Below are 25,975 nucleotides of genomic sequence, written 5' to 3' on the forward strand. Positions count from 1 at the left end.
TTTGGAACCAGCCTGTTTAATCACTGCTACAAGTTCCGCCTTCATAAAGTATAGACTGGCCAATCAAATTCAACATGAGTTTGACTCTGTCCTATGTTAAATCACCTCATTCATTCATCCATGTGTAGTCTTGTTAGATATAAAGTCTGGACCTTTGCAACTTACCATATTATAAATAAATACATTAAATTTCATTGTACCTGTGTAAAGTGACAATAAAGATTCCATTTTATTCTAATTAAAATATATAAATATAAATACTCAACTATATTTAAAAAATGATGGTTTCATGATGACAGGGTTACTGTGACAGCCCTACTAACAGAATGCATTGCCAGTAATTATAAAAAAGAATTGTACTGTTCTGGCCCAAATACAAGTCAGCCCCCACAACAACACTCCCCCACTATCACTAGCTAAAAATAACATCTTAATTAAGCCACAGTTTAAAGCAAATGTACCTCTTTCAAAAAATAAAAGTGATCATTTTATCATTATATGGTTATAATACAGGATAATAATACATGTTTCTGTTTAGTCTTTTGAAATTTCCAAATTCAGCAAGTGATTTCATTAGAATTTAAAGTATGTCGTGTGGAATTGTGATTATCCACAATGTTGGGCATGACCTAGGTTACAAAATTATATTATCTGCTGTTATTCGATTGACAAATTAGCATTAACACTTGTAAAGCCCATGTATGACAAAGCAGGCTGTGAATTTTCATAATGTCTGGAACTGTTTATGTTTATGGGAACATTTATTTTAAAAAATTTAAATCAATGCTGAAAAGTCAGTGCCAGAAACAACACATCTGGTTGGACCAATTCTGCCCAGTAGTCATTCCAGAATCTTGTTATTGTAATACACCACCAAATATTTTTTATTTTAGAATTTTTTTTGTTGTATATTTTGTTTATGCATTTTCTCCCCTTTTTCTCCCCTTTAGCGCATCCAATTGCCCGATTGCGCCATGCTTCCTCACCACCAATGCCGATCCCCACTCTGATTGAGGGGAACGAAGCTAACCCACGCCTCCTCTGACACGTGAGCAGCAGCCGTATGCATTTTGTCACCTTCACTTTGACGAGAGCAGTGCAGATCAGCACTGTGTACGGAGAGACACACCCTGACAGCACTCTTTTCCCGTGTGCAGGTGCCATCAATCAGCCAGCAGAGGTCGTAATTGCATTAGTTATGAGAGGGTCCCTATCCGGCTTTTAATATCCCACCCCTATCTGAACAACAGGCCAATCGTTGATCATGTGGCCGCTCAGCCCAGCTGATGTATTCGAGATCCCAGCTCTGGTGTTCAGCGTGTGTTTTACCGCTGCGCCACCTGAGCGGCATACACCACCAAATATTTGACTCACTGGTTGTATATTATTGTTCCAGTGAATAATCTGTTCCGATCGGCAGTAATCATGGCAAATTTAAGACTAACCTGACAAACCTCAAGGCAATTACACATTTTTTAAGGAAAGGAAAATAATTTGTAAGGAAAATAATACTGGTTTATTTGGGCCACCACAGTAAATAAGCCTGACTTATAGTTAATCGGTCATATATTTTTTTTGTTGTAATAAATACTGAAAGCACATTGGCTGTGTTGAGCTCTCCAGCTGTCAACCACTACAGAAGAGTGAGCACAGACAGCCAGGGACCAGCATCACTGACCAGGTTCTTACACACACATACATTTTGTTTTCCAAATTATGCCTGGAATCCCTTATGTATGAAGCATTACAGTGCTTCATAATGCAGTAAGTTTTAATTACTCTGTTCTAAATGGATGGTTGAATCCCTCAAAACTAATAAATGAAGTAACCAGGACAGAATATTTGACCTTTAATAAGGACAAGGTAAAATCAATGCAGGGCAAAACATAATACTAATTAGAAAAAAAAGAAAAACACAGGAATGAAATGTCTATATCAAATGAAGCATACAATGCCTAATTAGGACGTCTTGATTTCTAGCGCTGGGCTGAGGAATTCATGCTGTGTATATTTCACCCCCCTCCCATCCTTGAAATATACACAGCATCCAGTATTCTGTATTTTTTATGCTTTCCATTTTGGGCAAACTGAAGCCGTAGGCAGCGTGTTTGCTTCTAGTGTTGGGTTACTGGTATATGAGCCGAACGCTACATGGAATCTGAGAGCTGTTCAGAATCGGAGTGTCAAAAGCAGATTATAATTATGTCAAATGAAATTGGGCAGAAAGAAATGTGGGTGTTTGGATGCTGGTTGTGGTGGAATAAACAGAAATGCTGTGGTGGAAGCATATAAATCTGTACAGTTTTATAAACCGACAGCAGACGGAGCGTCAGCCGTAGATCAAGGGACAATAGAAAGCTCATAATAACACTACAGGATTTCACAGTTCAGGGTCTGATTATCCACTCACTACCCTAAATCCAGTAAGTGAGCTGGTCTCGCTGGCTGTCTGCTCGAGAGCTGCAGACAAGATAGCCGTTGAAGGCTGCAAAGATGGAGGGAGGCTATGGAGTGAAGTGAAGGGACAGGAAAGAACAGAGAAAGGAGAAGAAGCGAAATTACACAAGAAAGAAATAAGAACAGATATAACAGAACCAACTGAGAATAAAGGAAACATGATGAGACAAAAGTGACAAAAATAGATGCAATTTGAAATTACATTTGATGAGAAGACCCAGACAGTCTAAGCGGAAATGGGACAAGATGAGATGAGAACAAACATGATAAGAATGGTGGTGGAAACTATTGTGTGGGTTTTCCATGCTGAAAAAAAGAAACAATATGAAAGTAAATAAAAGAAAAGGACACCAAAAAGAAATGAGGACGAGAGAAAAAACAAACAAGATTTAAAAAAGAAGGTAAAAAGAACAAAAATATAAAGACGGCATAAACCTAAAGATGGCATAAAAGATGACATGCCTAAAGAAGAGGAGGGGACAAAAGAAAGGAAAAAGTACAAATGAAAAAGAGAAGAAAACAGGCGAGAACAGACAAGACAAGAACAGAAGAGCAGAGAAGAGACAAAAAGAGAAGCGAAGAGACGAGAAATGAAGAGACGAAAAAATAAAGAGAAGAGACGAGAAAGGAAGAGAAGAGACAAGATGGGAGAAGAAGAGAAGAGAGGAGAAGAGCACAAATGAGATGAGACGAGATGTGATAAGATAATAGAAAAGAGTCAAGACAAGAAGAGAAGAGATGAGACTGAAGAGACAAGAAGAGAAGAGAAGTAAAGTTAAATAAAGAGAAAAGAGAAAAGATGGTAAGAAAAAAGAACAGAAGAAAGGAGACAAGATGAGAAGAGAAGAGTAGAGAAGAGACGAGACAAGAAGAGAATACAAGGGAAGAGATGAGAAGAGACAGAAAGGGAAGAGAAGAGAAGAGAAGAGAAGAGAAGAGAAGAGAAGAGAAGAGAAGAGAAAATAATAAGAGACATAATGAGATTAGAAGAGTAGAGTAGAGAAGAGAAAGGTTAAGAAGAAAAGAAACCAGAAAGAAGGTGGACAAGATGAGAAGTAAAAAGAAACGAAAAAGAAACGAAAAAAGAAGAGATGAGCCGAGAAGAAAAGAGAAGAAACAAGAAAAAAAAGTAGAGCCCAAAACAAAAGAGTAGAGAAGAAAGAGAGGATAAGAGAAAAAGAGAAGAAAAGAGAAGAGAAAGGATAAGAAGAAGAAGAAAAAACAGAAGAAGACATGATGAGGAGTGAACAAAAGAGTTGAGGAGAGAAGAGAAGAGAAGAGAAGAGAAGAGAACCCCCATGTAATGGTAAACCCCTATAAGGAAGACTTGCTGACTCTCAGCAGGGTTAATGCCTCCTCCAGACAGCAGGCCGTGTCCGGGTCGTGAAGGTTACCTAAGTTGATGGTGAGTTTGACTTTTCCTCCGTCCAGCTCCAGGCGCAGGGTGTCGGCGGACTCTGAGGAGGTGGTGGCCATGAGCAGTCCGAACGCCCTCTGAGACATGAAGCGCAGTGAGACGTCCTCGGCCTCCGTGTGCATGGCACGAGGCATGAGCACTTTCAGGAACATGCTGCCATCGTAGCTCAGCACCGTCGACTCTGAGAAACAGAGGGGGGTGATGATAACATTTTAACAGAATTTAACATGACAGGACAGGTAGTTACAGGTTACCCATCATGCATCAGTTCAGGTTTAATGTCCTACACTGTCATGGGTAATTTTGTATCTCCAATTAGTCTAACTTGCATGTCTTTGGACTGTGGGAGGAAACCGGAGCTCCCAGAGAAACCCGTGCAGACACGGGGAGAGCATACAAACACTACACAGAAAAGACCCGGACCGCTCAACCTGGGAATCGAACCCAGGACCTTCTTGTGAAGGCCAACATGCTGCCCCTACTGATTATACAACCCCAAATCAAAAAAAAGTTGGGACAGCATGGAAAGTTCAAATAATACAAAAACACAGAGTTTCTTACATTTACTTTAACTTTATTTGATTGCAGACAGTTTTAACCCAAGATATGTCTTGTTTTGTCTGGTCAACTTCATTTCATTTATTAATAAACATCCATTCCTGCATTTTAGGCCTGCAACACATTCCAAAACAGTTGGGACAGAAAAGCATTTTCTGCACAGTAAAGTTTTAAGTGGCATTTCTCCTTGTAATCCCTTGCCCATGTGGTTATATCAGCTATTGTTGAGTGGCGGTTCTTGATTCAGTGCCATCTGAGGGATGGAAGATCACAAGCGTTCAGCTTAAGCTTGCACCCTTGGCTTTTACGCACTGAAATTCCTCCTGATTTCTTAAATCCTTTCATGATAGTTTACACTGTAGAGGAAGAAATATGCAAATCCTTTCCCATCCTGCATGCTGCTTTTATACCAAACCATGATTACAATCACCTGTTGACATCACCTGTTTGGAATCACATCATTATTTAGTTTTTTCACCTCATTACTAGCCCTAATCTGCCCCCGTCCCAACTTTTTTTGGAATGTGTTGCAGTGCCTGAAATGCAGGAATGGAGGTTTATTAACAAATGAAATAAAGTTAAGTAGATAAAACATGAAATATCTCAGGTTCATCCTGTCTGCAATGAGGGCGGCACGGTGGCTAAGTGGGTAACACTGTCGCCTCACAGCAAGAAGGTCCTGGGTTCGATCCCCAGGTGGGGCGATCCGGGTCCTTTCTGTGCTGAGTTTGCATGTTCTCCCTGTGTCTGCGTGGGTTTCCTCCCACAGTCCAAAAACATGCAGCCAGGCTAATTGGAGACACTGAATTGTCCTATAGGTACCTAGCCGGTCCCAAGCCCAGATAAATAGGGAGGGTTGTGTCAGGAAGAGCATCCGGCGTAAAAACTGTGCCAAATCAATAATGCGGATCACGATCCGCCGGCGACCCCTAACGGGAGCAGCCGAGGAAATGGAGAGAGATACAGTCTGCAATGACAACAAAGTCAAAGTAAATGTAAGGAACACTGCATTTTAATTTTATTCGCATTTTTCTTACTGTCCCAACTTTTTCTGATTTGGGGTTGCATATTCTCTATAACATTTGGTTTTATGAAAAGCAAATATTGTTGTATTTGTGTGTTTATCTTTTTTTTTTTTTTTTTTTTTTTTTTTTACCCCTTTTTCTCCCCTTTTAGCGCATCCAATTGTTCAATTAGCATCGTGCTTCCTCTCTGTCTATGCCGAACCCTGCCCTGACGGAGGTGATTGAAGCTAACCCGTATCCCCTCCGAAACACGAGCAGCAGCCAGATGCATCTTTGCCACCCACACATTGACGAGTTTGGCGCCACCTAGCGTTGCATGCGGAGAGACACACCCTAAGGGCACCCTCTCCCATCTCTGTGTAAGCGCCTCCAATCAGCCGGCAGAGAACGCAATCGCATTCTGACAGAGAGAGACCCACATCCGGTTCTTTGTCCCACCCCCCACATGAGCAACCGGCCAATCGTTGCTCATATAGCCACTCAGCTTCGAACCGGTAAAGCAAGGCTGGATTCGATATGACGCTTTCTCAGAATCCAGCCCTGGTTGCAGCGCGTTTCTTTTTACCGCTGCGCCACCTGAGCGGCGTGTTTATCTTTTTTAATGTTTGAACTTTTTATTTATTTATTGTTTAAGTGTAATGTTTAATTTTATAGATGTAATGTACAGCTCTTCTTAAACAGGGTGCATTTAAAATCACTCTGTTTCCATGACGTTATGGACATTTTTGCTACACCAAATGAGTCATCTAAAACTATGTGTGTTCAATTTTGAGCCAACAGATTTTTGTCACATTTTCAGCATTTTGAACATGTTTTTAGACGGGTTTGGACTCTGCAGAAGAAATTAGTGTCACTGTTAGAAGGACATCAATAAATGAAAACTATTTGCTCACAATCTCTGCTGTGTTAACACACAGTGTTCAATTATAATATTGAACTGATACGGGATGCGCTTTGTTCCGTATTTTTATAAATGTAAGAGAAATGCTGCAGATTAGACTGAGATGGGGCGATATGTATGAAACAGAAGGAAACTGCTGCTACCGTGGGAATTAGAAAGCGCTTGGTTATTATTTTAACTAGTGTTCACTTTTAGTCTTAGTAACGCTGTGTGCGCAGGCATATCAGCATAACAACCTGTTAACCACCCTGCTGTTTGAGTAGTGCAGTGGGCAGAGCGCATCGCGCATGTTTTTCCGCCCTAGGTTTGAATCCATCTTAGGGCGAAACTAAAGTAACACAAGCTGGGCCGGCGCTATGGGGGCGCTGGGGTGAGCATTGCACCCCCAGATTTTCTCACTGCCCCCCTAAATGTTCCATGATGTTCTTTATGTTGTTTTGCCTAAAATATGGTTCTGTTTTATTATTATAAAGAATAAAAATAATATATGTTAAACAGCCTAAATAAAACATTTTGAAAACGTTCCTATGACGGTGTAAGACCCGTTATATTTTTTATAGGTGCAACCCTAACTGCCTACCCCCCGCTCCCGCTCAGGTAAACACCCTCCATATCAGCCCCCCACCCCTCCCAATCCCCCACCCTATGCCTTCTGCAAACCCGCCAGCCCAGGGTGTTCCTTATTTCCAGTTCTGAAAGTTGGCAACCCTATAGACCCCTTATAGCAAAACATCAACAACAATACTCGGAATTCTATAGAATAAAACACAGTAAAATAGTAGTAAATTCCCAGTTAAACTGTCCACCTGCAGCCAAAAGTGACTGTAATTAGCACTTCCCTTAATAAACGAGCCCCTGGGTCAGACTAATGTTAGATCATTGATGTGTGTGTAAACAGTAATTGATCATTTCTGTGTTTTTCACGTTGCACTTCTACCCACTTACACTAGAGGGCAGAAGCGAGTCAGAAATGCCACCTGAGCGCAAAACCTGAACAATGAACACAGTGAATCTTTGTCATTGTTAACAGCTTCACAAACACGACAACACATCACGTGTTCATTCCTACCCCGAACATTTTAAAGCTTTAAACCCTTTACATTCTTACCGGTTTCACAGCTGGGTCCCAGGTATCCAGTCCCGGTGCAGTCACAGACATGCCGGTTCCAGCCTTCATAGCAGTGCCCACCATGAGCGCAGGGCTCGCTGCTGCAGCGCCGGTGGGTCTCACGCGTGCAGGAAACACTGACCCCTACCGCGCTCTGTAGCTCCGCCAGGCGCCGCAGGTCCCGGCTTCGTCCGTCCACAAAAATGTCCCGCATGCAGCCCACGAAACCCAGCCGCAGGGACGCCGTCCATACCTCGGGGGGTAGCGGCAGGACCTTACTGTCCTCGGGGAGACCTCCCAGGTACAGGTCACTGTCCAGGTCCAGGACCTCGCTTCCTTCGTTGGTGGAGAAGGGTAAGCTGCGGCCATTCACCGAGATGGAGCCTGGAAGATGAGGGCGGAGATGCATGGTTTAATTTTATCTTAAACAAGGTTTATTCAGTTATTTGAAATTCAGGTGGATTATTTTCATATTAAAATATGCTAATCAGGCAATTAGTAGATAAATGCTAACGGTTAATATGGGGTTTTCCCCCCACTAAGCAACTAAACTTCACCAAGCAATTTTCTCCTAATTCAATAATTGAATACTGGCTGGGTTTCCAACACTTGCACCACCCCCACACAGGCCAAGAAAGGCATAGCATATACTGTATATATACACACACTGATCAGCCATAAATTTACTGTCAGGAGCCCCACAGGACCACCACAGAGTATGTATTATTTAGGTGGTGGATCATTCTCAGCACTGCAGTGACACTGACATGGTGGTGGTGTGTTAGTGTGTGTTGTGCTGGTATGAGTGGATCAGACACAGCAGCACTGCTGGAGTTTTTAAATACCGTGTCCACTCACTGTCCACTCTATTAGACACTCCTACCTAGTTGGTTCACATTGTAGATGTAAAGTCAGAGACGATCGCTCATCTATTGCTGCTGTTTGAGTTGGTCATCTTCTAGACCTTAATCAGTAGTCACAGGACGCTGCCCACGGGGCGCTGTTGGCTGGATATTTTTGGTTCTCAGTCCAGCAGTGACAGTGAGGTGTTTAAAAACTCCAGCAGCGCTGCTGTGTCTGATCCACTTATACCAGCACAACACACACTAACACACCACCACCATGTCAGTGTCACTGCAGTGCTGAGAATGATCCACCACCTAAATAATACCTACTCTGTAGTGGTCCTGTGGGGGTCCTGACAATTGAAGAACAGCATGAAAGGGGGCTAACAAAGCATGTAGAGAAATAGATGAACTACAGTCAGTAATTGTAGAACTACAAAGTGCTTACAAAAGGTTTTAACCCCCAATTGCTTGTAAGTCGCTTTGGATAAAGGCGTCTGCAAAATGCCAAAAACGTAAATATGAAAATGTATAGGGCAATTGTAGCTTAATAGTTAAAATACTGGACTAGTAATCAGAAGGTCACTGGTTCAAGCCCCACCACTGCCAGGTTGCTGCTGTTGGGCCCTTAAACAACACCCTTAGCCCTTTATTGCTTAGACTGTATACTGTCACAACACTGTAAGTCGCTTCGGATAAAGGCGTCTGCTAAATGTCGAAGATGTAAAAGAAAGAATGCAAGTGCACTACAAAGGAAAAACCTGGCAACCTTAGCAGTGTGAACTGTACACAGTAAATCAGAAATCGGCAGTTCCATGGCAGTTCAGTCTGGATGTAAATAGCATCTCCACCAGCCTCTTTGGCTGCTGATTTAAGTGGCAGACTACGTGAATACTGTGAGTTTGTAAACCTGCCCAGAATGGCTGGCGAGCTTCAAACTGAATCTCAAGTTGTGTGTGTGTGTGTGTGTGTGTGTGTGTGTCCCATTGTACAATCTCAGACAGAAAAACTAGAAATGTGTAGAGCAGTGATTACGAGAAGAATAAAAATGGTTTAAACTGATTGCCGCCGCTCTTTAGAGTTCATTCGTACCTTTCCTTCCCTCTCGCTGGATATCCACGTGGCACCACTCGCCATCGTTCACCCTCTTGCTGCTGGCTTTTATCTTAATGCTTCCGGAGCCCATATCCATCAGAAGGAAAAGAAAGCCGTCCAGCAGCTCCATGGCAAAGAAGTCCACCCTGGGCCGGCGCTCTCGGGGACCCTGGACCCTCCCGTGGCTGAACAGCAGCAGGCCGTTGGACTCGGTGGTGCGGAAGTCGAAGGAGATCGAGCCGGTCTTTTTGGTGCTCCAGCGAGGAAGGGCGACGTACGCAGCGGACGTGTCGAAGCTGATGGGGTCGAGCGCGGCCACGTCCTCGCAGCGGAAGGTCAGGTCGCCGTGCAGGTTCACCTTGGGGTCTCGGAGCTCGGCCAACCGAGAGAGATCCAGCCGAAACTCGTTATTGGTGTAGACCACCTGCAGGAGGGATGGCCAGAGAAACAGAAAGAGCATGTCAGCGGTGCAGCAGCAAACACACACACACACACACACACACACACACACACACAAACACAGTCCTATTTTCATCCTGTGAGCGTCCATGCTGACAGAAATTTAGTAGCACGCTGCCTAGCATTACAGACAAATTTGGGTTGATATAAGCCTGAGGGGAATGTGTCCACACCCGGTAAATACTCACTTCCTCCTTAAGTGGGTGAAATTGCATAGACATAGCAGAAATATCTGCACAGGAATACAAAGTAGAGATTCCTCCTAGCTGACGAATCCAGGTTTTATTGTCATTGACCCTTTTTATGGCTTCCTTGGAGAAACAATACTGAAAATAAAAATGGGTACAGCTTCACCTTAACCAAAAACACCTACTTTAGTCAGGGATTCAGTAGAAGCTAGATGTACACTGGATAGCCAAAAGTATGTGGACACTTGACCATGAGCTGGACATCCTACTCCACAACCATAGGCAATAATAAGGTCGGCTGCTCAGATTGCCGTCTTCAGTCTTCAAAAGACTTTCCAGTGGCGTAACTACAGGGGGGGCAGGTGCACTGGGGCCCATGGCAGAGGGGGGGCCCTCCACAACGTTAACTCAACCACCCACCTCACTGCCCCCATTGGCTGCAAGTATTATGCATGTATTATGGCAAGCCAAACAGGAAATATATAGCAAACACCGATAAATATGTAATAATATTTGGGTTTTTTTTGTTTTTTTTTGTATTTTTTTTTTTTGCACTGGGGCCCATGAGCTCCTAGTTACACCACTGAGACTTTCCAATTGATTTTTAAGTGTGTCTGTTAGAATTTGTGCCTATTTCGAAAGGCCTGGCATACTGGTTATCAATAGGTGTGGTTGAAACACCTCAATCCTCAATTTAACACTGTTTGGTCACATTCATCTGACCAAACAGTGAACCATTTAAATATAGAATTACCCGTGCATCATTTTTTTTAATACAATACTGTTATACAAGCTCTGAGAATTGTTTATACCAAAAAAGATTGGACACATACAATCCTACAGCACAAAGATTTATCTCCCGGCACAACACACTACACTTTTCTGTTAATCCAACGCACACTTTACATCCAAAACTATGTGAACACATAGGGTGGCTTGTGGGTTAGAAAGTCCTGGGTTTGATTTCCAGGCGAAGCAGTTTGTCCTTTTCTGTGTGGAGTTTGCATGTTCTCCCAGTGTCTGCATGGGTTTCCTTCAGTTGCTTAGATTCCTTCCACAGTCCAAAAACATGATGTCAGGTTAAATGGAGATACTAAAATTGGCCTAGGAGTGAAAGTGTGTGTGTTTGACATAAGAAATAATGGTGGGGTAAAAAATGAATGAATTAATAGATGAATGAATGAATCAATTAATAAATCAATAAACAAGCAAATGAACAAACACTGTTTCGCACTAGGCAACCACTGATAGGATCCAGGGTTTGGCCAGTCGGGTGTCTACATACAGACATGATACAGGAGACCACCTTTTTGTAATATTGTGTCCCTTTTTTGCTGCCAAAACAGCCCCGACCTGTCCGGGGTCATCATGGGCACCCTGACTGGTCTGCGGCTATGCAGCCCCATACGCAACAAACTGTGATGCACTGTGTATTCTGACACCTTTCTATCAGAACCAGCATTAACTTCTTCAGCAATTTGAGCTACAGTAGCTCGTCCGTTGGATCGGACCACACGGGCCAGACTTCGTCCCCACGTGCATCAATGAGCCTTGGCCGCCCATGACCCTGTCTCCGGTTTACCACTGTTCCATCCTTGGACCACTTTTGATAGATACTGACCACTGCAGACAGGGAACACCCCACAAGAGCTGCAGTTTTGGAGATGCTCTGACACAGTCGTCTACCCATCACAATTTGGTCCGTGTCAAACTCGCTCAAATCCTCACACTTGCCCATTTTTCCTGCTTCTAACACATTAACATTGAGAATAAATGTTCACTTGCTGCCTAATATATCCCACCCACTAACAGGTGCCGTGATGAAGCGATAATCAGTGTTATTTACGTCACCTGTCAGTGGTCATAATGATATGCCTGGTCGGTGTATATACTGGACACAATGCAGTAACACACCCTGGACTGGACGCCCATCCATAGTGGGGCCTCGGCCATCCCCCACTTCAGACATAGCCAATCATGTCTGTATGACGCCCAACTGACCAAATCCTGGATCAGTTTGTTTGTTCATTCTCTCGTTCATTGATTCATTGACTGATTGATTCATTGATTCATTTGTTCATTCATTATGAACCATTGTTTCTTAAATAAACAGTGTAATAAATTACACATTCCTGAACCTGAGAGTAAAATCTACTCTACTAAAACTGTGCTTTCTGCTGCAAGTCATCTACATGTGCTGGTTCTACAGGCGGGTGAGAGAACAGGCTCGCCCTGATGCAGACGAACAAGCTTTTTATTTTCACACCAGGCTGTGTTCTAAAATGAAGAATGACGCTTTGTTGCTGGGTGTGAACTTGAGTGTCTCTGAAAATAACACAGACCAGCCACATTACCTGTCAGCGAGGGTGACAGAAGAATAAAAGGAAAGGTAGGAGCCAAATAAAAGGTGCCAGCTCAGGAAAAGGGAACATGAGAAAATGCAATTACTGGCGGTGGCTTCACTCAGCTTGGCAGCTTGTCTGTCTTAAAAGGTGTGTTAAAGCTGCCAATCTCAAAGGTGCATGGCTTACACCAATCACCCCAATCTTGTTACGGGTATACAGTAAGAACGGATGGTAGCAATTTACTTCAGAGTGGTGTTTATAAAGTGCAATGGACGTACATAAGCTCTTCATGAGAAGTGACATACAGTAAGAGGGAATAAAGTATCTAACCAAGTAATTTGATATAGTTCCAGGTGCTCAGGTAGCACAGCTGTAAATTGTGCAAGCCCACAACTTCTGGGATCCAGGGTTCAAATCCTACACACAGACATTGCTTGGCTGTGTCTGAGGGAAAGATGGTCAAAGCCTTGTGATGGAACGGCATCAATCTCACTAAACTGTATATATATATTTTGTTTATGCATTTTCTCCCTTTTTTCTCCCCTTTTAGCGCGTCCAATTGCCCGATTGTGTCACGCTTCCTCTCCATCAATGCCGATCCCCGCTCTGATTGAGGAGAACGAAGCTAACCCATGCCCCCTCCGACACGTGGGCAGCAGCTGTATGCATCTTGTCAACTACCCTTTGACGAGTGCAATGCGGATCAGCACTGTGTACGGAGAGACACACCCTGACAGCACTCTTTTCCCGTCTCTGTGCAGGCATCATCAATCTGCCAGCAGAGGTCATAATTGCATTAGTTATGAGAAAGTCCCTATCCAGCTTTAATGTCCCACTCCTATCTGAACAACAGGCCAATTGTTGTTCACGTGACTGCTCAGCCCAGCCGGCAGGCAGAGCTGAGACTTGATACGAAGTATTTGAGATCCCAGCTCTGGTGTTCCAGTGTGTGTGTTTTTATCGCTGCGCCACCTGAGCGGCCCTCACTAAACACTATTGAGATAAATTGATCCAGGTCCTCTTATGTAACATCAGAACCTTACAGAAGTTCTGGAGGCATTTAAATCTGCAACACAGTACAAAGGACTATGTTTTTTTAAGATGGTATGTGCAACATATGCCTGTGGGAATTTGTGCAGATGTGAGGTCATGCCAAGATCAAAGTTACATTTTTGCATTCATATCAGAGGTCAAGTTCTCTGGCACTGCAACACATACGTTATTGTCTCTATCAGTGCTCGTGGCTCAAGGGACCGGGGATAAACGGGACGCTAACGTCGGCTATATGGCTGAGCGGTTAGTAAGGTGGAGTGATTAATCCGTCCCGAGGTCAACGAGACAGAGTCGAAAAGCTCTGCCCAGATGAACTGGAATCTCCAGAGGAAATCAATTTTTAATTTGTCCGTCAGGAAAGTAAAGCCGAAACTTTGACGGTATGGACACGACGTAAATAACCGATATGCTCGGGAGCGAAGCAATAGAGTTCAGAACCGAAGGAGAAGATAAAGAAACGGAGCGAGAGGACGGCTGGGAGGAGAAAACCCGAGCTTATCCGCATAAGCCTGTTGAGTTTTATCCTTTACGGCTTGGAGTTTAGACATTTTTCAAATCTCTCTTTCCCACAGATGCTTCCTCAGACTGCTCCTCCGGTGCGAGGTCTCGGCCAGCTGGCGCAGGTTCAGGGCCCGAATTAAAAAAGGAGCAAAGTGTTCAAATAAGACCAGATGTTTAGTACAGAGTAAAAATGCTTACACTTGTGATGCAGGGGTGGAACTGCCTATTCTGTACCTGCCTATTCTGTACTAAATGGAGCTGAACACTATTTCCTTAAAATTCCCTTTTGCCTCAGACACACAGCTAATTGTGCCAGCTGGCAAGCCGTAGCCTAGTGGTTAAGGTACTGGACTAGTAATCAGAAGGTTGCTGGTTCAAGCCCCACCACTGGCAAGTTGCTGTTGTTGAACCTTAAAACAAGGCCCCTAACCCTTAATTGCTTAGACTGTACACTGATCAGCCATACCTGTCCATTTAATCAGCTCCACTTACCATATAGAAGTACTTTGTAGTTCTACAATTACTGACTGTAGTCCATCTATTTCTCTGCATACATTTTTAACCTGCTTTCACCCTGTTCTTCAATGTTCAGGACCACCACAGAGCAGGTATTATCATTCTCAGCACTGCAGTGACAATGACATGGTGGTGGTGTGTTAGTGTGTGTTGTGCTGGTATGAGTGGATCAGACACAGCAGCGCTGCTGGAGTTTTTAAATACCGTGTCCACTCACTGTCCACTCTATTAGACACTCCTACCTAGTTGGTCCACCTTGTAAATGTAAAGTCAGAGACGATCGCTCATCTATTGCTGCTGTTTGAGTTGGTCATCTTCTAGACCTTCATCAGTGGTCACAGGACGCTGCCCACGGGGCGCTGTTGGCTGGATATTTTTAGTTGGTGGGTGGACTATTCTCAGTCCAGCAGTAACAGTGAGGTGTTTAAAAACTCCATAAGTGCTGCTGTGTCTTATTCACACATACCAGCACAACACACACTAACACACCAGGACCATGTCAGTGTCACTGCAGTGCTGAGAATGATCCACCACCTAAATAATACCTGCTCTGTGGTGGTCCTGGGAGAGTCCTGACCATTGAAGAACAGGATGAAAGCAGGCTAAAACAGTACGTAGAGAAACAGATGGACTACAGTCAGTAATTGTAGAACTACAAAGTGCTTCTATATGGTAAGTGGAGCTGATAAAATGGACAGTGAGGGTAGAAACAAGGACGTGGTTTCAATGTTATAACTCAGATCTTCCAGACAGAAAAGCTTCTGGTAATTGTTGTTCTTTAATGAGTTTTACTTTCTCAGGTCTTGAATTCTTCCGACAGATTTTTCTTTTCCTTTGCTGAGAACTGTAACTTCCAGACGGTGGTCATCTCTGCATGACGTGACTTTGGGTCTTCCAGATGTTTTTATTCTGCCAGCATTGCTTCTGAAAAACTTTGTATTCTATTTAAAACTTTTAAGTCCTGAGAACAATTTTACTTCTGTGTAACAAGAAGAGTTTTATAAATACATTTCTGTCTCAACCATTTTACTTAAACAGTTTATTGTAGTACGGGTTGGCTGGAAAATTGTGGCACAGGTGGTCAATCACAATACATACAGATGTTCCTCATCAAGTGGCATATTCTCACTCACTCACTTTCTTAACCGCTTATCCAATTAGAGTTGCGGTGGTGCTGGAGCCTATCCCAGCTTATCAATGGGTGCAAGGCACACAGTAACACCCTGGATGGGGCGCCAGTTCATTGCAGGGCAGACACACACACACACACACACACACACACACACACACACACACACACACATTCACCTATAGGGCAATTCAGTGTCTCCAATTAACCTGACTGCATGTTTTTGGACTCTGGGAGGAAACCGGAGCTCCCAGAGTAAACCCACACAGACACTGGGAGAACATGCAAACTCCACACAGAAAGGAGTGCCCCGCCTGGGGATCGAACCCAGGACCTTCTTGCTGTGAGGCGACAGTGCTACCCACCGAGCCATCGTGCTGCCCTCAATCAATCGTTTGTTTATTTTTATTGTTATCATGATCTCATTGTGTATCACTTTGCCCATCGGTTTGTCGTTTGGTTGTACTTAAGAAAGCATTAGTCAACATGGAAGATAAATGGAAGAGAAACTTCTGGAATCCAAGGGCACAGTCACTGCTCAGTGTAGTATAATAACTCAACTGAGTGTTTAGCATTAGCACTGATTCATTTTAGCGACACATTAAGGCACGGGTAGCACACGAGGCAGCTGTCGAGCTTGAATACATTTATACCAGTGACCCGAGTTGCAAATGTCATGTTAGTCACCATGTGAGTGATGGAACCATGTGACTAAGAAAATACAAAAAGATCTTTCTTGATGCCTCCTAAAAGCAACAATAGCTGGAATCAGAACTGGTGTCATGAGTAAATACACAGAAAAAGTTTTTTTGTGGCCGTTTGCATAAATGAAGTGTTTTTTCTGCACTTTACACTGCTGTTACTTAGTCAATATGACATGAAGTGAAGTCTGTTATCATGAACAACACCACGGCTGTTATTTAGATCTAGACACGAGCTGAAGTTGAGTGTTGTAAATAATTACAGTAACAGTGGTATGATCTGAAATCCCTGCGTTTTACATAAATCATTTATTTTACCAGATGTGTAGTTCTACATCTTGCTTGTTGCTATGCAACTAAACAATGCAGAAACAAATGTACTGATGGATTAGTGTAACGGATAACAGGAGTGCTGTTTTTCCTTTGATTTTCTTTCCGTTTTTATCTTTTTTTCTGTTGTTTTTTGTCTTTTGGTTGTCATTTTAATTATCAAGCTAGAAATTCAAGTGCTATAAAGAGGAAAAAAACATAACATTTTAAATAAGAAATGGTGACTGTTAGTTTTTCGCTGTAAATCTGTAGAATAAAGACTGTAGAGCAGGGGTGTTAAACATTTTCACCGAGGGCCACATCAGCATTATGGTGGCCCTCAAAGGGACGTTTGTAATGTATCCTGCCTTTTAATTCTTGGACAATTTGCTGTTTTTCTTAGAGGCTAAATTTAGCACACTTAGTTCCGCATTAAATATTGTACTCCTTTACCACAGACACGGCCTCATAACACAAAAGACGTACCGTTTATCCTTCTTGAAGCACAAACTTGCATTCGCTTTTCAATCTTTCATTAAATTACCTTTCTTCTGCATCAATTCTCTCTTCTTGGGCATTTTGGGATTAATTGTAGATATTCCTCAACATTTAGTTAGATGTTGGATTAAGGACAACAGTAAGTCCAGAATCAACTCTGCTAATGATACATTTTTCTTTAGTGCCACAAGGGAAAAAAAAACAATAACACAATTTTAAATAAGAAAAAGTGACTATTGTTTTTCACTGTAAATCTGTAGAATAAAGACTGTAGATCAGAGGTGTCAAACTCATTTTTACCAAGGGCCACATCAGCATAATGGTGGCCCTCAAATGGCCATTTGTAACGTATCCCAACTTTTAATTCTTACATTTACATTTTCAGCATTTAGCAGACGCCTTTATCCAAAGCGACTTACAATACAGTTTCAGTATACAATCAGTATACTTATTCTTGGACAATTTGCTGTTTTTCTTAGAGGCTAATTCCGTATTATATATTGTACTCCTTTACCACAGACACAGCCTCATAACACAAGAGTTGTTTTTCTTAAAGGCTAAATTTAGCACACTTAGTTCCATGTTTATCTTGTATTTCTATATCTATATTGTACTCCTTTACCACAGACACGGCCTCATAACACAAAAGACGTACCGTTTTTCCTTCTTGAAGCACAAACTTGCATTCGCTTTTCAATCTTTCATTAAATTACCTTTCTTCTGCATCAATTCTCTCTTCTTGGGCATTTTGGGATTATTTGTAGATATTCCTCAACATCAGTCGATTGAAACCCGCCTTAGTTAGACGCTGATGCGAGATGCGGTCACTTCACGAGTCACAAAATTGACATTCATTGTAGGAGATGTAGTTTATGTACAATTTTACAATATATTTTAAGATAATCATATGCTTTTCAGGCTCTCGCGGGCCACATAAAATTACCTGGTAGGCCACGGGCCTTGAGTTTGACACATGTGCTGTATATAATGTATGATGATTGTTGGTATTAAAAACTGCTGAATATCCATCATCATTTTGTTTATGTTAGATGTTGGATTAAAGACAGAGATAAGTCCAGAATTGACTGCTAATTTCTTCAGAGTCAAACTAAACTACACACTACAAAATCATCTGTATCATCCATTATTTAAAGATGAGAGAACCGTTACCATTACTTAGCAACGAGGGGTCAGTGGAGTGATACAGGTAAGGTAAAAAAACTGCACTCTTATTAGATATTACAGCACAGTTAAATTGTGTTTTAACTAATCAGACTGTGCAATAAAACTATCTGTTGTATGATACACCAGAGGTCCCCTACCTTTTAAGCACCATGGACTGGTTTCATATAAGATATAATTTCACGAACGGCGAGGGTGGGAGGATTTAAAATAAAATAACTATAGAATGGAAAATCAGTGTGAATCCTGAGTTTTTTTTGCTGCAATGAGACACTGCTCCCACCTAGTGGTGATTGGAGACAATAACATCCAAAGAGTTTTGGAAATTTAATTGCTCTTGTAGCGATCTCTAATTATTTATTCTTTCTGTGCGGCCCGGTAACGGTCCACTGGAGTTTCTTTAAACCGAGATTTTTTTTTTTTCATGTCTTGCTTTGTCTTGCTTTGTGCACAGGGGCCCAGTCATGCTGGAACAGGAAAGGGCCTTACCTAATATGTTGCTGCAAAGATGTATTATTGATTTATCACATTTATAAATTAGAAGGGGTGTTCTTATACTTCGGTCCATATAGTGTCCATTATTGTCTGTATCTGGCCACCTGTATCAGAGACAGTATTGCACCTATTGAAATAGCAGTTATACTGTATATGAACCCCTCCTTACTTTCCAGTTCATATATAATTGGTACAATACTGTCTCTGATTGGTATATTTTGCTTTGGAATTATGGGTAGTGTAGTTATTTACTGACAGAACTTAACTTACTTGACAGTCTTAAGCTCATTGTTCATTGGCCATGTGCATTCCTAACCTTATGGCATTATCACCACCTTCGAGACTGTGATGTCGCCGCCAGTGATGGCATAGTTACCTTGAAAAAGTAATCTGATTGGACTTGGATAAGTAACTTTAATCTGATTACTGGATTGGAAATAGTAACGCGTTAGATTACTCGTTACGGAAAAATGCGGTCAGATTAGAGTAACGCGTTACTAAGTAACGCGTTACTGACCTTCACTGGTCGCCGCGGTACTCACATCTTTGAGGCAGCCCATGAAGTTGTTGCTGACCGGAGAGCCGGGCAGGTCGGCCGTGTTTGGACTGCCTCCCACATAGAAGAAGTCATCAGAACCCAGCATGGTGTAGTCCTCCTGGGTGTAGCCTGTGGTCGTCAACAAGCCATCCACTGATATGGTGACCTAAGTGTGAGTGAAGGTCAGAGAGAGAGAGAGAGAGGAAATAAAGAGAAAATGGACAGTCAGAGAGGAAGAAGCATTTTAAATGAGTTCCAGACAAATCTACTTTTCTTTATCTCCACGGTAAATGAAATGACTAGACATTCATGAGTCAGAACTCATTTCCTGCTTTGTTTTCTTTACCAAGGCTCTTTTTTTATATTTACTATCGCTGTATTTTGCATGAAGGTTGGTAGTTGTGTTTATGCCAGTCAGTGTTTACCAGTTTGTCTGAAGAAGAGATGCACTATATGGCTAATACATGTATTAGCCACAGCTGCTGTGAATAAAATTGGAGTAAAGTTGCCACTGTTGGGCCCCTTAGCAAGGCCCTTAACCCTCAATTGCTTGAATTGCATTCAGTCAGAATTGTAATTTGAGTTGGATAACAGCGTCTGCTAAATGCTTTAAAAGTAAATGTAAGGGCGCTTAGGTGGCACAGCGATAAAACACGCTAGCACACCAGAGCTGACATCTCAAACTCTCCATACATATATACCGATCAGCCATAACATTAAAACCACCTCCTTGTCTCTACACTCACTGTCCATTTTATCAGCTCCACTTACCATATAGAAGCACATTGTAGTTCTACAATTACTGACTGTAGTCCATCTGTTTCTCTGCATGCTTTATTAGCCCCCTTTCATGCTGTTCTTCAATGGTCAGGACCCCCACAGGACCACCACAGAGCAGGTATTATTTGGGTGGTGGATGATTCTCAGCACTGCAGTGACACTGACATGGTGGTGGTGTGTTAGTGTGTGTTGTGCTGGTATGAGTGGATCAGACACAGCAGCGCTGCTGAAGTTTTCCCACTCACTGTCCACTCTATTAGACACTCCTAACTAGTTGGTCCACCTTGTAGATGTAAAGTCAGGTTGGTCATCTTCTAGACCTTCATCAGTGGTCACAGGACGCTGCCCACGGGCCCCTGTTGGCTGGATATTTTAGGTTTGTGGACTATTCTCAGTCCAGCAGTGACAGTGAGGTGTTTAAAAAGTCCATCATCGCTGCTGTGTCTTATCCACTCATACCAGCACAACACACACTAACACACCACCACCATGTCAGTGTCACTGCAGTGCTGAGAATGATCCACCACCTAAAAAATACCTGCTCTGTGGTGGTCCTGGAAGAGTCCTGAACATTGAAGAACAACATGAAAGGGGGCTAACAGAGCATGTAGACAAACAGATGGACTACAGTCAGTAATTGTAGAACTACAAACTACTTCTATATGGTAAGTGGAGCTGATAAAATGGACAATGTGTGTAGAAACAAGGAGGTGGTTTTAATGTTATGGCTGATCGATGTATATAAAATGGTAAATCTAAGAAATGCATGATGGGTAATATATGATGAACCCGTTTCAGGGCGATACCACTCTGGCGATGTACAAACCATTTGCTGGTACAGAAAGCTCAGAGCACTGGGAGTTGGCAAAACAATTTTAGAACTGTAAACAGGCCAACATGTCTGAATCTGAGCCAGAAGGAGAGGATAAACACATCTGTTCCACTTCCTTATTAGAAATACACTCCACTCTCATTCGCTGGCTGGATCTGTGAAAATAACTTAAACTGACAGCTATATGCTCTGTAAAGACGTCAAATGTTTCAACCGCACCAAATATCTGCACTAATTACCTCGTGTTACGCTCGACAGAATCATTTCTGACCAGGAGAACGTATCAGATAGGTACTAGAAGATGCTGACAATACTCAAATGATTCACATTTATCTGGCTTGCTAGGTCTTGAAAACAAAGCTAATAAAATTCTGTAAGTGAAAACTCTATGTAGCAAAGGTGAAAATAAAAGAAGGAACTTAATAAAACCAGAAATTCACAGCAGCTCTACACAACCAGTAACAGTCCCTGAACTTAACACCTTTCTTATGCAGTGCTATCATGTTTTGAAAAAAAATCCAAAAGTGCTAAACAGATGAAATTTTTTTTTTTAATGCCTTTTAAACATCAGATAAAAGTAAAAAAGCAAAAATGCTTTTTAAAACAGCTCTGAAATTAAGCTTACACAACAAAAATACAATAAAAAAATCAAACTAGTATTTAAAATAAGCCTTTATGGACCTCTCTAAGCTCATGTTTTAAGAGACCCACATTATAATGCTAAAAATATGTGGAAATGTGAACAATTCAGACCACATCCATTGCTAACACGCGTACAACCAGTTCAATAAAATAAAGAGATGAATTAAAACATGGTTTGATTGACCAGTGTAGAGGTCTGCACAGAGCCCTGACCTCAACCCCACAGAATGAACTGAAGAGTTGATTGCAGGCCAGAGCTTCTTATCCACTGTCATGTTATTGCTCATGCTTTTGGAATGTAATGTCTAACCAGCTATTGGTCAGGTGTCCACATACTTTTTGCTATAAAGTGCAGATCCTTTCCACTTTAAAGGTATTATTATTATATTTAACTGTGAGAATGTAAAACTTAAAAATTTAAAAAATAATAAGTTCGACTATAACTTGTAAATCAGACCTACTTTTAAATAATAATAATAATAATAGTAGTAAAAATAATAATAGTAATAATTATAAAAAAAATAATTATAGTAATAATAATAATAATAATAGTAATAATAATAATAGTAATAATAATAATAATAACAATAATAATAATAATAATAATAGTAATAATGATAATATGATAATAATAATAATAATAATAATAATAATAATAATAATAATAATAACAGATGTGGCCTAGTGGTTAAGGTACTGGACTAGTAAACCAAAGGTCCCTGGTTCAAGCCCCACCACTGCCAGGCTGACACTGTTGGACCCCTGAGCAAGGCCCTTAATCCTCAATTGCTTAGACTGTATACTGTCACAGTACTGTAAGTCACTTTGGATAAAAGCGTCTGCCAAATGCTAAAAATGTTAATGTAATAATAATAATAATAATACAAATAGTAACAATAATAGTAATAATAATAATGGTAATAAATAATAATAATAATAATAATATTAATAATAATAATAATAATAATAATAATAACAGTTCTTGGTATTTTCATTTTAGATTTAAAATCCCATAGTCTTTTTTGGTAGAAAATAAAAAATAAAAATGTATTTATGGTAAAGTATGTTAAAAAAAAAAACAACAACTTATAATTATTAAATCATTCCCTCAAAACATGAAAAGCAAAGTTCATAAATAATATATAACTCAAGCTATAATGTCCAACAGATTTCAACAGACCAAGTCAAAGTAATGCTCTACATCTTCACCTAACCACCCAGAAGTGGCTTGTCTAACAAAATGTTCTCTCTAAAGCCAAACAACAACTTACTTAGAAAATCTTCCTGATCTTTTAGAATAACATTTTCTATTAGACAACAAGGATAAAAGCAGTTTTGCAACAATCCCAACAGTTGAACAAATTGGTGTTGATGGTGTTAGTAAGATGGTGTGAGATTGCTTTGCTGTGCCAGGACCTGGACCACTTGCTGTTATCAAGCAGGCAATCGATTCCACTTATCAGTAGAATATTCTTGAGAAGAATGGAAGGTCATCTTTCCATGAGCTAAGACTGAGGCTTAAAGAAATTATACAACAGGACAGTAATCCTAAATAATCCAAAAAAATCCCAGAAAAGTAAGTTTATACCTTGACTGGCTGGAAATAAGCAGGATGGAGGTTTTGGGGTTTACGGCCTAGTTCTGATTTTCACCCAATGAAGATACTGTACTGCAAAAATATGCAGTCCATGCTTAAAAACTCAACAGTCTTATTTAATGCATTTCTGCAACAAAGAGTGGACTACTTATTTATTTATTTATTAATTAGGATTTTAATGCTTTACACACTTTGGTTACATAAGATTCATCAGTTCACAAGTTTAATGTCAAACACAGTCATGGACAATTTCATATCTCCAATTCACCTCACTTGCATGTCTTTGGACTGTGGGAGGAAACCGGAGCTCCTGAAGGAAACCCACACAGACACGCAAACTCCACACAGAAAGGACCCAGACCACCCCACCTGGGGATTGAACCCAGGAGCTTCTTCTGTGAGGCGACAGTGCTACCCATCGAGCCACTGTGCCACCCAAGAGTGGGCTAAGATGTTTTCACAGCCATGGAGAACTAATGTACAGTGTATCACAAAAGTGAGTACACCCCTCACATTTCTGCAGATATTTAAGTATATCTTTTCATGGGACAACACTGACAAAATGACACTTTGACACAATGAAAAGTAGTCTGTGTGCAGCTTATATAACAGTGTAAATTTATTCTTCCCTCAAAATAACTCAATATACAGCCATTATTGTCTAAACCACCGGCAACAAAAGTGAGTACACCCCTTAGTGAAAGTTCCTGAAGTGTCAATATTTTGTGTGGCCACCATTATTTCCCAGAACTGCCTTAACTCTCCTGGGCATGGCGTTTACCAGAGCTTCACAGGTTGCCACTGGAAGGCTTTTCCACTCCTCCATGACGACATCACGGAGCTGGCGGATATTCGAGACTTTGCGCTCCTCCACCTTCCGCTTGAGGATGCCCCAAAGATGTTCTATTGGGTTTAGGTCTGGAGACATGCTTGGCCAGTCCATCACCTTTACCTTCAGCCTCTTCAATAAAGCAGTGGTCGTCTTAGAGGTGTGTTTGGGGTCATTATCATGCTGGAACACTGCCCTGCGACCCAGTTTCCGGAGGGAGGGGATCATGCTCTGCTTCAGTATTTCACAGTACATATTGGAGTTCATGTGTCCCTCAATGAAATGTCACTCCCCAACACCTGCTGCACTCATGCAGCCCCAGACCATGGCATTCCCACCACCATGCTTGACTGTAGGCATGACACACTTATCTTTGTACTCCTCACCTGATTGCCGCCACACATGCTTGAGACCATCTGAACCAAACAAATTAATCTTGGTCTCATCAGACCATAGGACATGGTTCCAGTAATCCATGTCCTTTGTTGACATGTCTTCAGCAAACTGTTTGTGGGCTTTCTTGTGTAGAGACTTCAGAAGAGGCTTCCTTCTGGGGTGACAGCCATGCAGACCAATTTGATGTAGTGTGCGGCGTATGGTCTGAGCACTGACAGGCTGACCCCCCACCTTTTCAATCTCTGCAGCAATGCTGACAGCACTCCTGCGCCTATCTTTCAAAGACAGCAGTTGGATGTGACGCTGAGCACGTGCACTCAGCTTCTTTGGACGACCAACGCGAGGTCTGTTCTGAGTGGACCCTGCTCTTTTAAAACGCTGGATGATCTTGGCCACTGTGCTGCAGCTCAGTTTCAGGGTGTTGGCAATCTTCTTGTAGCCTTGGCCATCTTCATGTAGCGCAACAATTCGTCTTTTAAGATCCTCAGAGAGTTCTTTGCCATGAGGTGCCATGTTGGAACTTTCAGTGACCAGTATGAGAGAGTGTGAGAGCTGTACTACTAAATTGAACACACCTGCTCCCTATGCACACCTGAGACCTAGTAACACTAACAAATCACATGACATTTTGGAGGGAAAATGACAAGCAGTGCTCAATTTGGACATTTAGGGGTGTAGTCTCTTAGGGGTGTACTCACTTTTGTTGCCGGTGGTTTAGACATTAATGGCTGTATTTTGAGTTATTTTGAGGGAAGAATAAATTTACACTGTTATATAAGCTGCACACAGACTACTTTTCATTGTGTCAAAGTGTCATTTTGTCAGTGTTGTCCCATGAAAAGATATACTTAAATATCTGCAGAAATGTGAGGGGTGTACTCACTTTTGTGATACACTGTATTTGTATCTATACGATATCTATTTACAGAATGTTTAGTTGCACTTATTGCTGCATGTTGGCAGTGTGACCTTTTATTTAGCACTGTACAGTACATTAACATATCAACCATCCCTATATGCACATAAAACTATCCTGCCTCTACCCCTAACCATACAATACAAATGGCTTATTTGGTCAACTGCCCAGTTCTATCTAAATCTTGAAAATGCCACATCACATGAACGGATCCATAGCAAAAGCATAAAAAAAAACCAAAACAATAAATGAAAAAGCAAGCAATAAATAAAGGCAGTAAGGTAAACTGCTGAGGGATGTGCTGAGCCACAGAAAGAGAACAATAAAACAACGGAGGTGCTTCCACCAGCTGGGAGGGGGGTTGGGAACTAGAAACTAAATGCTTATGTACCTTACACGCTTCTGTGCTTATTCAGATAAATGCAGGCATGGCTTTTAGAGCTAATTTCAACCGAAATATGAATACTTTGGGTATATCATAACCTTTGGTGAACAGACTGTCTTTACTTTGATGTAATTTCTCATAATTTACCTCCCTCTGATTCATCATTATGACCTCAATCCATCAAACCATGTGACATTAGAGACGAAAAGCACTATGGTACGCCTTTATTAATATTCTGATTGTTACAGGGGTTTAACCTGGTATACAGTGTAAACTTG

The 25,975-nt window shown here is 41.6% G+C and overlaps 1 protein-coding gene across 1 annotated transcript in view; it reads right to left on the reverse strand.

The window, feature by feature from the left end:
• The window catches only part of LOC134330290 (neurexin-2-like), a 395,050-nt gene that overhangs the window by 357,136 nt on the left and 11,939 nt on the right, over positions 1-25,975 (reverse strand). Inside the window, exons 2-5 of the mRNA XM_063011349.1 lie at positions 19,325-19,486; positions 9,404-9,830; positions 7,467-7,850; positions 3,852-4,055 (exon numbers count right to left, since the gene is read on the reverse strand). Coding sequence (XP_062867419.1) covers positions 3,852-4,055; positions 7,467-7,850; positions 9,404-9,830; positions 19,325-19,426 — 1,117 coding nt within the window. The 5' untranslated portion in view covers positions 19,427-19,486. The remainder of the gene's footprint in view (positions 1-3,851; positions 4,056-7,466; positions 7,851-9,403; positions 9,831-19,324; positions 19,487-25,975) is intronic.

The sequence above is a fragment of the Trichomycterus rosablanca genome, chromosome 16 (assembly GCF_030014385.1).
Source record: "Trichomycterus rosablanca isolate fTriRos1 chromosome 16, fTriRos1.hap1, whole genome shotgun sequence".
NCBI classification, from domain to species: domain Eukaryota; kingdom Metazoa; phylum Chordata; class Actinopteri; order Siluriformes; family Trichomycteridae; genus Trichomycterus; species Trichomycterus rosablanca.